This window comes from Pyxicephalus adspersus, chromosome 7 (assembly GCF_032062135.1).
Source record: "Pyxicephalus adspersus chromosome 7, UCB_Pads_2.0, whole genome shotgun sequence".
NCBI lineage: Eukaryota > Metazoa > Chordata > Amphibia > Anura > Pyxicephalidae > Pyxicephalus > Pyxicephalus adspersus.
The window spans coordinates 78,958,120-78,974,888 of NC_092864.1; the positions used below are offsets into that span (position 1 = coordinate 78,958,120).

The 16,769-nt window shown below is 38.0% G+C and overlaps 1 protein-coding gene across 3 annotated transcripts in view; it reads left to right on the top strand.

Annotated features, from left to right (window-relative positions):
• The window catches only part of MRTFB (myocardin related transcription factor B), a 31,944-nt gene extending 16,152 nt beyond the window's left edge, over window positions 1-15,792 (top strand). Inside the window, exons 9-11 of one of the 3 annotated variants that reach the window (XM_072419023.1) lie at window positions 284-391; window positions 3,195-3,255; window positions 12,986-15,792. In XM_072419023.1, the coding sequence (XP_072275124.1) occupies window positions 284-391; window positions 3,195-3,255; window positions 12,986-13,518 (702 nt within the window). In that variant the 3' untranslated portion in view covers window positions 13,519-15,792. The remainder of the gene's footprint in view (window positions 1-283; window positions 392-3,194; window positions 3,256-12,985) is intronic. The other 2 variants (XM_072419025.1, XM_072419024.1) reach the window with 2 other exon arrangements.
• The last annotated feature ends 977 nt before the right edge of the window (window positions 15,793-16,769 follow it).

A 16,769-nucleotide genomic window follows, 5' to 3' on the forward strand; every position in this document is an offset into this window, starting at 1 on the left:
CATGTGAATATTGGCTAAAGGTGTGTGGGTTTGATTTCTAGAGACAGTTTAGGGCCTTGTCAATCATGAAAGGTTGTTTATTTTAGAAGCACATTTCAACGCAAAAGTGGTTTTCATGGTCCAATATGGTGTTATATGAATGGGCTGTCATTCTAGAGCATGAAAATATATCTCTCTTTCCAAGAGAGTGCTTCCAGACAGCAGATTAACGCTTCTAAATCCCTCACATTGCTGATTTCATTATCTTTTCATTTGTTAATTCTGTTTTGTTTTCTTTCTGCAGTCCAACTCTACTTCCCCATCACAGCAGTACATTGTTCGACATTCTTTGTTCAACAATTCCAGTGCTAAATCAAAAGACCCTCCACGCTATGAAGAGGCCATAAAGCAGGCACGTAGCTTACTAAAATTTGCTATTACAGTGGGTTTCTAGATCCAGTCGTATTTTATTTCCTCTTTCCTAAGGAGATATTTGATTGGTCTTCAAAAGTAGCAGCTGCCCAACATTGTTCTGTCATTTCTGCACACATTTTTATGCCTTACATGTTTCATTAAGATGAATGATTTATTTTTAAATATTACGACTGTGTAGTCTTGCTATTATGAAAGCTGCTCACTTTCTGAATTTCTAGATTTGTAGGTGTAATTTAAATTCCATATTCAAATCCTATCCGATAATCAAGCTATGCTTTTGAAATTGATTGCATAGGCATTTTCCTTGAAGCTTTGATGCTTTTGTGCTTCGTTCTAAATAGCTTTGGACAGTGTTTGTCAACCAGGGTATTGTAGAACCCAAGGTTCTTCAAGAAGTTTCTAGTGATTCTTCGAGCAATGAGCAATTTGTGCCTCTCAGGTCAGTTTAAATACAGGTGACATTCTTCCAATAGTCAGCTATGTGAGGAAATTTTCCTACTGATTACCACACTAATATACTGTGATCTGTGGATATGGTAATTATAAAAATGGGTCCCTAATGACCTGGAAGGTATTTTAAGGCATCCCCTATATAATAAAGATTGCATTTTGACTTTCTAAAACTGAGAATCTTTAGGACAATTAAGGTGAATTATTTATCCAAATAGAAAGAAGTGACTCATTTGTGAAATCTATAGGATTTGCTTCATTAGGGAATGATTGTATACATTTTGGCTAAAGACTATAAAACCTATAGACAAACCCTGAAATCTCAAAGATTTAGAATTTGTTTGAAAATTTTTTTTTGGCCAGAAACCTATCGCCTGACTTATTGCTCCCAAGGTCTTGATTAATACAAGATTTCCTTGGGGGACCACAAGCATAAAATAGTTGCATGAATTGATGTTTATTAAAGATACTTAGAAATCTTAATGCACAATTGGTATATTGGATATAAAATAAAACCTTTTGTGTATTCTTTAACAGTGGTCACCAACCTTTTGGTCATCACGGACCACTAATTTTACAGACTCCGGACCGCGCATGCGCAGAGAGCCGTGTCACTCAAAGTGACGTCATGATGCCAGAACCCGGCCACTCTCTCATTCCAGATCTAAGCCTGCGATGGAAGAGACACAACCCCCCCACTGCTCCGAGCCTGCAATCTGTATGGGGCACATGGTCCGCTGCTCTGGATTGTGGTGTCCCCCAAAGCCGGGTCCTTCTCCTGACCCCGCTGGGGGGGCGCACCAGCCAGAGCCACGGACCACCAAAATTTTCCCTGACTGCTGTTCTAGAACAGTTCTGACACAATATTATCCTCTGTTCTAAAGTGGGACTAAAACTCCTGTAATAAATAACTTTTCTATGAATATTTAAAAGTTACTTATCCTACACACTTTTTAAATGCAGCAACATCTTTTATTGTTCTGCAGATGTCTTCTTCCACTTCTCATCCACATTTCTGGCAGTTCCTCTTCCCTCTCTTCTGTGTGGAACAGTGCTTTGTGCTACCTATAGTAGAACGTTAGACATCACAGAGTGTTCCTTCCTCTAACAGCTATCAGCCAATGAAAGCTTTCCCCACCATGTTCGTTAACAGAGCTCCATGGATATTAATCAAGAAAATGGGGACTGTGCCCATTGGTTGATGGTTGCAAGTGGCAATTTGAACCTTATCATATTTAATGCAATGGTTAGTTTGCCCTGTCAGTGTGCAATATTGAGTAAAACATGTATTGTCAAATCTTTCCACTTCTAAGTCTATTAAGTTTATTCCCAACACCATAGGAATTAGAGCCACTACACTGCAGGGCACGATTATTATTTTTTATGGGGTTTAGATCACTTTATTCTGATTTTTTTTTTGTTCTGTAGCACATTTTTAATTTTTATAATTAGTTTACAGTTCTAGCTGTGTATATCTCAAAGGTGTTATATACAGGCTGCACAGTTGCAATTTCAGAGCTGATGCACTAAAATGTGTATGTACATAAGTAAATTTTAGAAAGGCTTGTTTGTACTTGTGAGTCATAGCTCAGGTATTAAAAATATCTGCCAGACAACACTAGAAACGGTTAAATTACTTCACCATCTATGCTGGATAAAATGCAATATAGTATAATTTCCCTGTAAGACTTCTTTTTCATAGATACAGGACAACACCCAATACATACTGGCATTTGAACACGTTAAACTGTCCAGGTCAGTGTTACATGTAGAATAAAAAAGACAAAATAAGTTTGGCAGCAGCTTTTAGGTAGATTCTACCTATTCTTTTTTACCAAATGTATATTTCCAAAATACTTATTTGTAGTACAACCAGCAGAACGAAATACTTTCTAGATTAAACCACTGCAGAGGCACAGGATATTACTCAATAGTTTTTTTAGCAGAGCCTTCCTCTGCCGCTACCTTCGGCTTACTTCCCTTCCATTATGATCCTCATTCACTGATTATTGTGGTGAAGAACACAAGCCGTAGTCTTAGAACCTTACCTCTTCTAGTAATAAAAAAGGATTTTAGAAGATTAAGCCCAACTTTAGTTTGGGGTTAGAACCTTAGTAAGAATTCCAGTGACAGACTGGCACAATTGGAAAAATAATCTCACTGCTTCTACCACACTGCTAGAATGGCAACATAAAGAGGGGTAGATTGATCCCTTCTGACGTATTTCTTTAGAGATTTTAGGTTTTCAAGCTTTTTTTATTTACCATTAAATGCAAATAATTGCAAGTTTAAGATGTTGGGAAATCACAATGTGCTTTTTCCTCATATAGGTAATGAATGCACACAGCCAGCAAATGGATGATCTGTTTGATATTCTGATTAAAAGTGGAGGTAAGAAATCTTGCGTTATAACATCATTATATTCCCCCATTTCACCGCTATAGTTTAACCGGCTATACAAGAAGGTTTAGGTCTTTGTTGTAAATTGTGCTTGGTATATTGTAGAACTTATTGCATTGAATGAGGATGGGATTGGAAAGTCTGTTAAGTTTTATTGCTGTCTTGGTCCAATTTGCAATGATTACACTTATTGTGCTATTGAGGGAGGTCATTGGAAGAGGATTTGGGAGGAAATACCACTAATATAAATCATACTGATAACTTCCCCTGACTCTATAAAACCAAGCACAAACGTTTTGGCTAGAGTTCTGCCCTGACTCCTGCATTATGTTATGAAATACATAGTTACAGTATGTGAAGTAGAAATAAACTAATAAGTAATGTATGTGCAGAAAACTTTAAAGACTTAATAATGACACATTCTCCACAAACTGTTCATTAAAGCAGAAATAAACTCGCTATACTCATCTGTGCCCATTCCATTGCAGGCTGCTGCCACCTTCTTCTTTTCCTCCTTGCGACCTTTTGCCATCTTGATTAGCTTGGCTAAGATGGTGTAACTCTTACGCGATAGTTCATTCAGTCCCAGCAAGCGCGGGGGAAGCCAGGATTAGTAGGCATCCGGTTTCACAGAGCGATCAGGCATGTATGAAGAATTATTGCAGAAGGGACATTGCCTGTCTCTTTCTGCAATAATGATCTGCCTGATCAAATATTTTGTGCCACAGCTCTCACATCTATGGGCCTATTGATTCAGCAATAATGATAATACATCTGATATCAAACTACTACAACTCTCATGTTTTTAGGAGAAATAGGGCCATTTGTCTTGTGGATTTGCAAGTATGATTCATTTTTAAAGCACTACAAAGAGAAAAAAAATTAGTTAATAAAACCCACATTGTTCTACTTTTATAAATGTTTTTAAAACATTTATTGACAACTATGATTCTAGTACAATAATTTGAAGAGTTCTTAAAAATGAAATAAAGGGGCTTTTTTCAAATGCATTGTATTAATTTAAAAATTAACAAAGCAGAATGACAAGTAAACTTAATAAAACAAAATGTAAAATGAAAATTCAAAAATTAAATGAAAGCAAAAAAGTATTTTTACAGACCTTGCTTCTTTGTTTTGTTAATTGTTTGAGTGAAATAGATACCAAAGTAATGTTGTTTTGTATCTTTGTGAATGTGCAGTTTTTCTATACCCAAACCCAGAAATCTGATATTATGCAACTAATCTGTTTACATAACAACTCCGGCTTTAATTTTGGATGGTTGTTGGCAAATGCAGTGCAGGTCTCAAACCGCAATAAGCTAATATTTTAAGCCAGTATGTGGGTATTTTTACTAACAATCATAGCTACCTATACAACTAATTGCAATTACTAATTAGTAAATTGGTTCATTCTCTGCCATGTATGCTAGTGAACATATCATTTTATACCTGAATTTTATCAACAGGATTATTACCTCTGGATCTTATATGGCAAACATATTTAGATGAGTTATGTTAGGGTATTTCAGGAGGCTGGGTCCAGATACGGACAATGAAGCACTGATAGGAGAGCGAAGGACTAGTGGTACAGGCAGGTGGGCCACTGACTTGGAGATTGGAGCCAAAGTTAAATAAGCAACAGCTGAAGGAAAATAAAACCATGAATTAAGTAGGCACTCTAGCTGTCTTTTGAATGTAGAAGAACTCTACTCATCATTTCCGTTAACCCCTAAGAATTTTTACTGCTAAACCATTTATGAAAACCCTCCGACTCTGTATGTTAGTGTTAAATTATTTTCCAGTGATAAAAAGTCCCAATGGGTGAATAGAGAAACTTAGTATATGTTATCACACCAGTAAAAACTCTATATTATATATAAATGTACAAAATGTATATGCTGCAGTGAGTTTTAGTGTAAGATGAAGGCTTAGACTCTTGCAATGCATAAAATACATCATTATATGTTACTTCATCAGTCTTGGCCTGGTTATGGGAAATCTCTGCTTGGGAAGTAATTAGTTACAGATGCACTCCCTAGCTTAGTATATTATGTGGTTGTTTCTGGAAGAATTACAGTTTTCTTCCTTTACCTAAACATCTCATAGCATATAGTGCTTAGATCAATGGATCCCTGGGGTTCTTCAGTTTTCTTTCCATAAGTTTTTTTTTTTTTTTTTTTTTTTTTTTTACAGCCGGGTGGTAAAACCATGGGCGGGGCAAGACACAGCAAATTTAGTGCCCCCAGTTATTTATGCCACAGATATCCAGTAACACCTATTATTGTGTCAGTGTTCTACCTTCCCCCCAATACTTTGTCCTAACTTTTTAATGCCTGGCTTGTTAGAATGTTTAATTTTTCAATTTTTTATATTATGCCCCAATAGTCCAGTGTTGTGTATTTTAATTCAACTGCTTAGTGTTCCATATTTATTAGTGTAATCCCTTGTAGTAGTGTAATATTGTGATCAATGTAGTGTAACAAGTTAGGCTTAGTTAACATTAGCAGTAAAAAAAACTGGGCCATTTACCTCTCCGCAGTGACTACTTGGTAAGTGCTAGGCACCTGGGATTGGTACCAGGCAGTTAGCGGGGCTTTTTCAGGCCTAGGTATTTTTCAAGCAGCAGTGGCGATAGGAAAGTGAGGGGTAAACGCAGCAAATGCAACCTTACTGTGTAAATTCAGCCTGACTTCAGATGTCACCTCCTAGCGCTATATCTGGATAACAGCCAGTGCCCCCCCCCCCTTATCATCTATATTCTATGGGGGGGGGGAGTGCCTGTGAAACGTATCCATCCGTAATGTTTTATTTTGCAGCCTAAAACCCAACTGTGTTTAATCTTTCAGATGTCCTAAATTGTTGGATGTAATTACTTGTATTTACTTTCAAGATATGGGGATCACAAGTTTAAAAACTATTGAACAGTTCGGTTGCTGTTTTATAAAAAAAGTGCACTTAGCAGCTCAAAATTGAAAATGCAAATCAGAGACCCCCAGGGGCCACTTACATAGCAAGGAGCATTGGGTTGGGGCCCCTAAATTTTTACCTACCTTTTAAAAACTATAATTGTAATATTATGCTACACTTTCCGCTTCTGTTCTTTGAACCCCAATTATTCTGGAATGGGGAGCTGCAGGAAACTAAAAATGTAGGTGCAAGTGGGGAACACATGTATAACCCCCCTAAAATTTCATTAGCATGGCATCATTAGAACATAGAAAAACCTCTGCCCATCAAACTGTCTGAACCTTAATATCTCTAGAACTGAGAGGTGCAGGTAAACAAGGTGCAAGTTGGGGACACTTTTGGCTAACACCTCCCAAACTTTCATCACCATGGCATCATTACATAAACTCTGCCCATCAAAACACGCTGCCCTGTTACACATGACTGTTCCCTACCAGTTCCGGAACCCCCAATTTTAGGGCAGAGGTTTTTCATGTTCTAATGATACCATAGTGGTGAAATTTTAATGGGTGTTACCCAGAGACGTTCCTCACACATTTTCAGTTTCTGACTTCTCCCCATTCCTGACAAATTGGGTTTCAAGTGTTAGAAGTTGGCAGTAATATGAAACGGCATTGCGTTTGCCATAGTAATGACATTTTAGTGGGGGGAGGGGTTAGTCAAAGGTGTACCACCACTACACCTACATTTTCGGTTTTGTACACCCCACCATTCTAGGGAAATCGGGGTTCAAAGAAGAGAAGCAGACAGGATAACATAGTATGTTAGTTACAGATTTATGACAGGTAGGTATAAATTTAGGGGCCTCATCCCAATGGTCCTTTCTATGAAAGTGACCCCGCGAGGGCCCCGATTCGCATTTTCAATTAAGGACTCCTAGGGGCACTTGCTTTGAACACTGCACTCCCAATGTTGTATTTTCACAAGTTTTTACAAATACCATGCAGTTACACACATCTGATGACATCATTACACACCCGGCAGAGACATTTTTGAATGATTTTTTTTTTTTTTTTGAAAAAAAGAAGGCCTGAGTCCTGAGTCCTGAGTCCTGAGTCCTGTGTCCTGAGTCCTGAGTCCTGAGTCCTGAGTCCTGAGTCCTGAGTCCTGAGTCCTGTGTCCTGTGTCCTGATCTCATCCTAGCTCTGCTGTGCTCTTCTCCCTCTTCTATCAGCTGAGATGGAGCTGCCTCTCGGTTGTCTGTTCAGAGGAATAGAGCTTCTGATAAGAGCCAGGCAGAAGAGGCATGGCAGCTGGGCAGCCCGTCCACCAAAAACAGGCTGGGAGAACTATGTTCTTCCAGTGGTTCATATCTGCTACTTGAGCAGTTTGTATCTTTCTTGTCAGTTTAGGTGACACCAATTATTTTTTGACTATCTGGAGGGATGACATTCTTCCCACTGGCCAGCAATTTAGGAGGCATTCTTTCCACTGACCACCATGATAATATTCTGTGAACTAAAGATATAGTAATTATAGTTCCCTGAAGGCATGAAATTTATTTCAAAGGTTAACAAGATTGGAAAAGGCTGGCTTAGATGGATCAGGGGTCTTTTGTTTCAGGTTTTACCAGCACAATGTCCTGAGTCCAATAATAGTTTGTCGTCAAGAGTAAAATAAGATTAGTGAAGGTTAAAGTCCATTAGTAAATGCAATGAATTGGACCAAGTTCCAGATTTATATGTTCGCAGAAATCCTTTTGACAGTGCCATTTTCTGATCAGCACAGTACCATGTACCCAGGCTAAGTTCCCCTAGTCCTCAGACTGCACAGGCATCATAATACCTGAATAAGATATTATCCAGGTCAAGTATTAGTTTCATGAAACGAGATGCTTAAGAGTAGTCTTGTAAGTTCTGATGTCTGTGCAGAGTCTTAGGACTAGGAGAGTTTAGCCAGGGCAAAGTTAGTTGTCTGAAGCTCAGGAATGTATTCTTGTAAACTTGAAAAGTTACCTCTGTAGTAACACAGAGGTCAAATTTGCAGGCATGATCCAGACACCAGAGAAATGGTATTAATAAAACTTGTCTATAAAGGCTGAACATGCATGTTTATAGAAGAAGGAAAAGAAGCAGTTGGCACACAACTGACTTATCTCAAGGGTAAAACAATAGTGATTGGGTGGACAAATCCAACTTTGAAGTTCTTTTGGATATAAAACTGTTAGCAGGACTGACAATAAAGAAGTGTGACAATAGGATGACTTATTTAATAGGTACATGACCAGTAACAATGATAAATATTTCATTAATCAGACGCTTACTTGGTTTCCGCCTTGCACCCATTGACCAACAGAGCAGACATTCCTCTGGGAGCACTCCCTAACAACTGGCACACAATTGACTGGCTAAATACATCAGTCGTTTGAGATAGCGGTATAAAAAGTAAATGTGCAAACAGATAGGATGAGTTATGTGGATACAGTGCATATAAATGATCCCCAGCAGTCAAGACAGTCAGCTGTCATCCGAATGAAAACAGTGTCTTTCTGCATAAAGTCTAATATTATTAATAATGCTTTACCTTGCCTTTACATTTTTTAGCATTGAAATTAAATCCAAGCAGCCAAATGACATTTGGATCTTTTTTGAATCCTGCAGTGCATCGGCATCTTGTCAGAGTTGTTTGACTGTTCTTGTCACTCGTTTTTAATTTTTAAGAAAGGCAAGCATTGCTGCAGGCTCTTTCACCGTGTAATAGATGTGCGTGGCTGATGACATAATTTCCCTTTTATATTTGGCACGTAAGGGAGATGGAGCAAGACCTACAGCTTGAGAATCCATTATATAATACCCAGCAGTAGGAGCATAGTCTGATTATTTTCATGGCAAGCAGTCAGTTTTCAGCTCTGTTTCATCTTGCTGTCCAAGAATGCCGATGTTAATGAGAGTGCTGAGATTTAAACATTTGATAGCTAGCAGTATGTTTAGATTTCAACCACATCCTTAGCACAATTCCATTTTCCTTTTTCGAACTATGGTTATGAAAAAAATGTAACAAAAAAAAAATGTAAAGATGGTGCATTGTTCTTAGCCCGGAAGTTTTTTAACCTCCTGGGTGGTTCATTTCTCGACTTATATATCTAAAAGCGGTACATTGTTTTTCATGAACATTTATTTTACATTGTAGGCCTATAATTCATAGGCATAACTCACTGAAATATGTCCAATATTTAGTAATGAACTTTAAATAAAAAGCACAAAAATCTGTTAAAACAGTGCATAAATAAATCAAAAATACTGAAATCTGTAATATAAATGTACAGTAGCATATATAATTTAATTTAAATGATGCAAGCACCCGCTGGGGGACAGATCGGACGAAGAGGACGCGGCCATGGGATGGCAGGACACTGGAGGACGCCGATGGGACCAGGTAAGTCCTGTTCCCAGCTGTTACTTTGTTTTTTTTACCCCAAGCCACACTCGGGGTTACTGCTCAGGAGGTTTTTAACAAGGCTGGGTTATTGAATAAAATCAATTTCACAAACTTTCCCAAAAACATGTAGGAACTGCCCAAAAACAAGTTTTGTTTTTTTTTTTTAATCATTATTTTTCGCATCAAAATAGAAGTTCTGCTTATTCTTCAGACTCTGCTTCCTGAATCTCAAGAGAAATCCCAGAACAATTCAGAAAAAGCATTTTGCAAGATTTGCAGTCCTTTCCTTACCAAAAGAATTACGTTTTCTAACCATGGACATGAATTAGCATTAGAATGCAGTGTCAGCGTTACAAACTGGTATGAACAATGTGTCCGTTAAATCCACAAATTCATGTTTGTCCCTATTGGTTCCCAAACAGATCTTTTGCCAGAAAAACCAATAACATTGTGAAAATGCCCAGATGGATTCACTGTGGAAAACAACTTTTAAAAAATCGTTGCACAAAATATAGTGAATATAGTTGAATATGGCTGACATATCGGAGAGAACAGCAGCTAGTTTGGTTGTACACATAGTGTTGCTGTATTATTATTTCCTCTTTGTCTAAATGTCTTATATTCTTAACTTTCAGTAAGTGTGACTGCTAGTAAAAGATTCAGGGACATTTATTCCCGATTAAGCCTCTGCCTCTCCTTTAGCTTTTAACAGTGGGACAAATGAGACATAAAAACATCTTCAGGTCCAAACAAAAACAGAGATTTCCCAATTAAAAGGGAAACCTGATGCTTTGTGACAGTGAAGCTTCCTATAAAGAAAAGCCCCCCAATCCCTCCACAAACTGTGCCCATCAGGATCTGCAGAGGTCTTGTCTCCTCTCTTCTTTCCGAGGCTTGCCATTCCATCCACCATCTTCTTTTTTTCTTCCTCCCATCGCCTGATCTTGCACTGCACAGACATTAGGTGAAAGGGTATATATAGTACTTTACATGATGAAAATGTGAGGATAAGTCCCACGTTAGTGTCTATGAATCAAGAACAAAAGTGTCTATTGTGTGTCCAGAGACCATCATATACTTTCTCTGTTAATTTAGTATGCTCTAGATTTCTGGAGGATTAGACTTCACTTTAAAGCTTTGTTTAGATATAGACATGATAACAATGCAACTTCTATACATGTTTCCCATGACATGCAAAGCAATGACTTCTCCAGTTGGGAAAATCTATTAGTGTTGAATGTTGGTTGTCGGTTATTTATCACCAAAGGGAATTCAAGTGTACAACAGTAAAAGCATCAGACTATGAGAAGATGTTTTATTGTGCAGAAGGATATTGGATGTGGAAAAATGTACACATCTGGAAAACAAAATAAGTCTTTAATATTATTTCCACAAAGATACACTTAGGTCCATAAATATTTGGACAGACAACATTTTTCTAATTTTGGTTCTGTACATTATCACAATTATTATAAATGAAACAACTCAGATTCAGTTGAACTGCAGACTTTCAGCTTTAATTCAGTGGGATGAACAAAAAGATTGCATAAATGTGAGGAAATAAATCCTTTATTACACAATCACTTCATTTCAGGGGCTCAAAAGTAATTGGACAAATTAAAAAGCTGAAAATAAAATGTTCATTTCTAATACTTGGATGAAAACCCTTTGCTGGCAATGACAGCCTGTAGTCTCATGGACATCACCAGATGCCGGGGTTCCTCCTTATTAATCCTCTGCCAGGCCTTTACTGCAGCGGCTTTCACTTGCTGTGTGTTTGTGGCCCTTTCTGTCCGAAGTTTAGTCTTCAACAAGTGAAATGCTCAATTGGGTTCAGGTCAGGTGACTTGGCCATTGAAGAATATTCCACTTCTTTGCTTTAATAAACTCCGGGGTTGCTTTGGCTGTATGTTTTGGGTCATTGTCCATCTATATTATGAAACGCCTTCCAATCAATGTGACTGCATTTAGCTGGATTTGAGCAGACAGTATGTCTCTGAACACCTCACAATTCATTCGGCTGCTTCTGTGTCACATGATGGATAAACACTAGTGTCCCAGTGCCATGGCAGCCATGCACGCCCAAGCCATCACACTGCCTCCGCCATGTTTTACAGATCATGTGCTATGCTTTGGATCATGAGCTGTTCCACGCCTTCTCCATACTTTGTTCTTGCCATCATTCTGGTAAAGGTTGATCTTGGTTTCATCTGTCCAAAGAATGTTTTCCCAGAACTGTGCCGGCTTTTTTAGATGTTTTTTAGCAAAGTCCAATCTCGGCTTTCTATTCTTGAGGCTTATGAGTGTCTTGCACCTTGCAGTGCTCCCTCTGTATTACTTTCATGCAGTCTTCTCTTTATGGTAGACTTGGATATCGATACGCCTACTTCCTGGAGAGTGTTGTCACTTGGTTGGCTGTTGTGAAGGGGTTTCACCATGGAAATGATTCTGCCATCATCCACCACTGTTGTCTTCCATGGACGTCCAGGTGTTTTGGCGTTGCTGAGTTCACCAGTGCTTTGTTTCTTTTTCATGATGTACCAAACTGTAGATTTTACCACTCCTAATATTGGGGCAATTTCTCGGATGGGTTTTTTCTGTTATTGCAGCGTAAGGATGGCTTGTTTCACCTGCATGGAGAACTCCGCATGTTGTCTGTTCACAGCAAAATCTTCCACATACAAGCCCCTGAAATGATTCAAATGTTCAACTCACTGAATTAAAGTTGAAAGTCTGCAGTTCAACTTGTTGTTTCATTTAAAATTAATTGTGGTAATGTACAGAACCAAAATTAAAAAAAAAAGTTGTCTCTGTCCAAATATTTATAGACCGAACTGTATTTGTGTTTGACAAGCATTAATGGGAACCACTTATCTGAGGTGCACTTTAGATATTTAGGCAATCCTCCTGAAGATGTAATACCTGCTGTATGTTGGAGTAATCACACACAAGTCAATACTGATTTGATATTTTATTTCTATTTAGAACAACATATACATTATGTATTCTTCAGCCCCCCAAACAAATCCAACAAAGGGCATAAAAAATATGTTACATAAAATAAAAATGGGCCTCAGTCTCTGCCAGTGGTTTTGGGGTCTAGACTGTGTTCCTCCATCTAGCAGAGGATTTGCTTTTACTGTACATGTCACCCTTATGCTATAAATGAGTGTTGAAGCAGAACAAGGATCCTAGCAGCAACTATAAGTTAAATAACAGGACAGGCAAGTACATGAGACTGCAGAGGTAAAAAAAGTTTCAGCCTTTCAGCAGGTAGGTTGTATTCCAATATGATTTTCAGGATTGTTTATGATTTGTTATGCCTTTACAATTTGTTTACCTTATTGTTAAGAAAAATTGTGTGTTCCATTTTCAGAAATTTCTCCACTTGTTAAAGAAGAACCTTCACCAATATCAAAGATGCGACCCGTTACTGCCAATGTAACCATCATGCCAGTAAACACAGTGGTATCAAGGCCACCACCACAGATACACGTAGCGCCTCCGCTGTCTTTGGAGCCTACAAACAGTCTGTCCCTCAGCCTGGAAAGTCAGCTGGAAGCATTCTTAGATGGCACCCTGCCACCAGGAACTAACATTCCACACCTGGATAGTCACAGCGATAGCAGAGATACATTTTCCCTAATAGATGACCTGAACAATGATCTTCTTCAGCATCACAGCATACTGGACCATGATCCAACACCTATGGAGACCACAGACACACCATTTACTGCAAATAGCTGCTTGTCTCTAGACCTCCAAGACACCAACCTGGACAACATGGAGTGGCTGGACATTACAATGCCCAATTCAGCCTCCTCTCTTACTCCCTTGAGCTCAACTATCCCAAGTATGTTCTCCACTGACTTTTTGGATACTAATGACTTGCATTTGCAATGGGAATAGTCTTTCTGTAGTTCTCAAAATTGGATTTCACCTGAAATCATTGGCTGGAAGTATGGATGTAACTGTAGAAATTACACAAATAAGAGAATATGGTCTGCAGTTTTATTGCACTGGATACCCAATCTGTTTAATGCACCACTATGGAAGGTAACCGTGTTAAAAGAAAAAGTGGCCAGGTAATCAGTAATAGTAGGTCATACATGAAAGTTAGACCTGGAGATAACAGTGATTGAGATATATATATATATATATATATATATATATATATATATATATATATATATATATACACACACACATACATGAATGGATCACTTGTACAGAAGTTTTAGGAACTTTATTTTTTTTTTTTTTTAAACTGCACTTGACTGTTCCTGAGCCAATAGGAATACATGGCAAAGCGCTGACTGGTTCAGGGTTCTTATGACAAAAAAAAATTTGCGTTGAAGCACACATAATGTGTGATTTGCTTTATAAATCTCTTGATCAATGTAACCCTAGTGATATATTTTACAGTTGTTTTTTAAGAAGTAAAAAAAAAAATAAAAATAAGAAACTACAAAAGCCCACAGTTTAAATAATCCGGTGAAAAAAGAACATTAAAACATGGTGGTAACTGTAACTTAGTTGTTGGTAAATGTAGATTTCACTAGAGAATGAGCGTTACATTTTACAGATGTTGATTGTATGAAATCTCATTTGTCATGTTGATGATTGCTTTATTTTTTTTTAATGTTTCATAACAAAGGGATTTTTTTGGCCACCTCTCCGAAACAAGCTGTAATATAATGTACAAAAATGTATTAAATGATTTTATAAGAAAAGCTTACCTGCTATGAATTGAGTGCACAACTTGCTTATAACAGACACAACACACCAAAAGACGCTTAAAGAAGTTATTTATATTCTAGTCCATTATCTAGAAATGAATAATAGCTATGTAGAACAGTCTGGGACAAAATTGCAGAAGAATATTTTTGAGAAACTTGACAGCCATACAGATAGAATGAAGAATTTGTCTACGTGTGGACAAACTGAAACATAACTACGCAAATCAAAGAATTTTATTTCTGTAGATGAAGAATAGCAATGTAATATTTCTGCATGTTAAAGGGGATAAATATGTATGAGGATGGGGGTATTATTTTTTGTAGCCTAACATTTTATTTTGCAGGCTTTTATTACTTTTTCTATTCCTTCAGGCATGGTAATAAAAGTGGAAATTCATGGTCCTTAAGGCTTTTGGACGAACAGTATTAAAAGAAACATCATTCTAAACCTTTTATATAAAAGTTTGAATTCAGGATTTCAGCATCATAATACTGAATCTCGTAGAATTCCCCAGAAGCAGATAAATAAACTCCTAGTTACACAGTGGAGGAAAGCCGAAACTTCCATCAGTTTTTTCATTTTTGTGGGTACATTGTTTCCAATTAGAAATTGAATATTATATAAATTCTACAATTTCCTTTTTCCATAACCTCTCAGGCTTAGGCTACGTACACACTTGCAATGCTTCTCGTCCGATAATCGTCTCAGGGACGTTATCAGACGAGAATCTGGCAGGTGTACAGTGCACATTGCCCGAATGACTGTCCTGGCGGATCCACGGACTATGGGCAACGAACAATCGTAATGGAAGTAAAGAGAAATGGAGCTCAGCGGGGTGTCGCTTGGTCGCTCTCCCCCTCCTCTCTCCATAGAGCAGAACGGTACAGCACTCGTTCATGCACCGTGCAGTCCTTAGTTGTTGGTGGAAAGGATTGTGAAAGCTCCTTTTTAACGACAATTATTGCACGTGTGTACCCAGCTTTACTTGCACCAAAACATGCCATGCAATCACCATTTAAGCTGACATCCCCAAAATACAATGTGTAATAAGCTCTTCTGAAAAGTTGGATTTCATCATGTCTGTGTATTTTCTATGCGCCTTAAATATTGCAAAATACACAATATTGCATCCAGTGCAACTGAACCGCCCCTCCCCTACAGGTGAGGTTGGTATTTGGTTCTTTTCTATATGATGTTGGCATTGGCAATCTATTATTTTCATATTATGTTCTTACAAAAAAAAATGAGGTCTTAGATATTTACAGTTTGTGATTTCTGGAAAATGAATTATTGCGCCAACTTCTCTGTGCAGGCTAATAATATATTTAATCATCTGAAGTTGAAGCTTAGTATGAATAATGGATATTTGAAAACTACATGGTACAAGTTGTGATAGAAAGTTAATTTCACCACTATTCATGCACATTAAAAAAAAGAAGCAAACCGTGTTTATGATCCTGCAGTCCCATTTGGCCTTAAATTTAGAAAAGTGTCTGATGTGTGGGCATTCAGTGTATGCGTGTACAAAGTCTAAAACATGCCACTGATATTTACAGGTCTCCCCTTTTATATCTTTATCTCCTGTTGTCACCATTTCCCCACTTTTTATTACGTGGCACCTAAATTAACTCTCAATTTGTGATTATGCAAAACTTCTAACAGCTTTCTACCCCAAAATAGTGCCAAAATTGGAAGACCCATCATCCCTTATTTGTGTTTTGATGGAATAAATGTGTGTGTATATATATAAATCTACTTCTCATCTCTCTCTCCTATATAATATATATGTATACACGCACACAGATCCTGATCAGCCACCCACCTCACTTATAGGTCTCCCTTGTTCACCCAGAACAGCTCTGATCCCTAAATCATAGACCCCACAAGACCTCTGAAAGAGGCTTTTATATGGCACCAGACCATAGCATCAGGTCCTTTAAATATCCTGCATGTTGAAAAGTGGAGCCTCCATGGGTAGGGCTTGTTTTTCCAACACATCCCAGAAAAAATGCTGTTGCACCTGGCCATCCACATGATCTAAGTGCAGACATGATTCCTTTTACCTGGCCACCATCCTGCACTGCTCCATTGTTTAGTTCTTTTGTGGCTTCTGTCAGCTAACAGGAGTTAGCATGGACACATACACAGAAAACTGATGCACTCTATGCTCTGACAGCTTTCCTTCTTCCCCATCAATATTTTTGTTAGATAATTTGTGCTACAGTAACTTCTATTTAATAAGACTAGATGGTCTAGCCCAGCCCCAACCCCCAATCTTGTTATGCTTTGTATGGAGAGCATGTAGTCATTATGCCCCATTACTGTCCAGTCAAACAGGGCTGGGCAGTAACCAAGCAAGTAGTCCGGATGGCCCCATTACTGTCCAATTAGGAGCGGGACAGTAACCAAGCAAGTAGTCA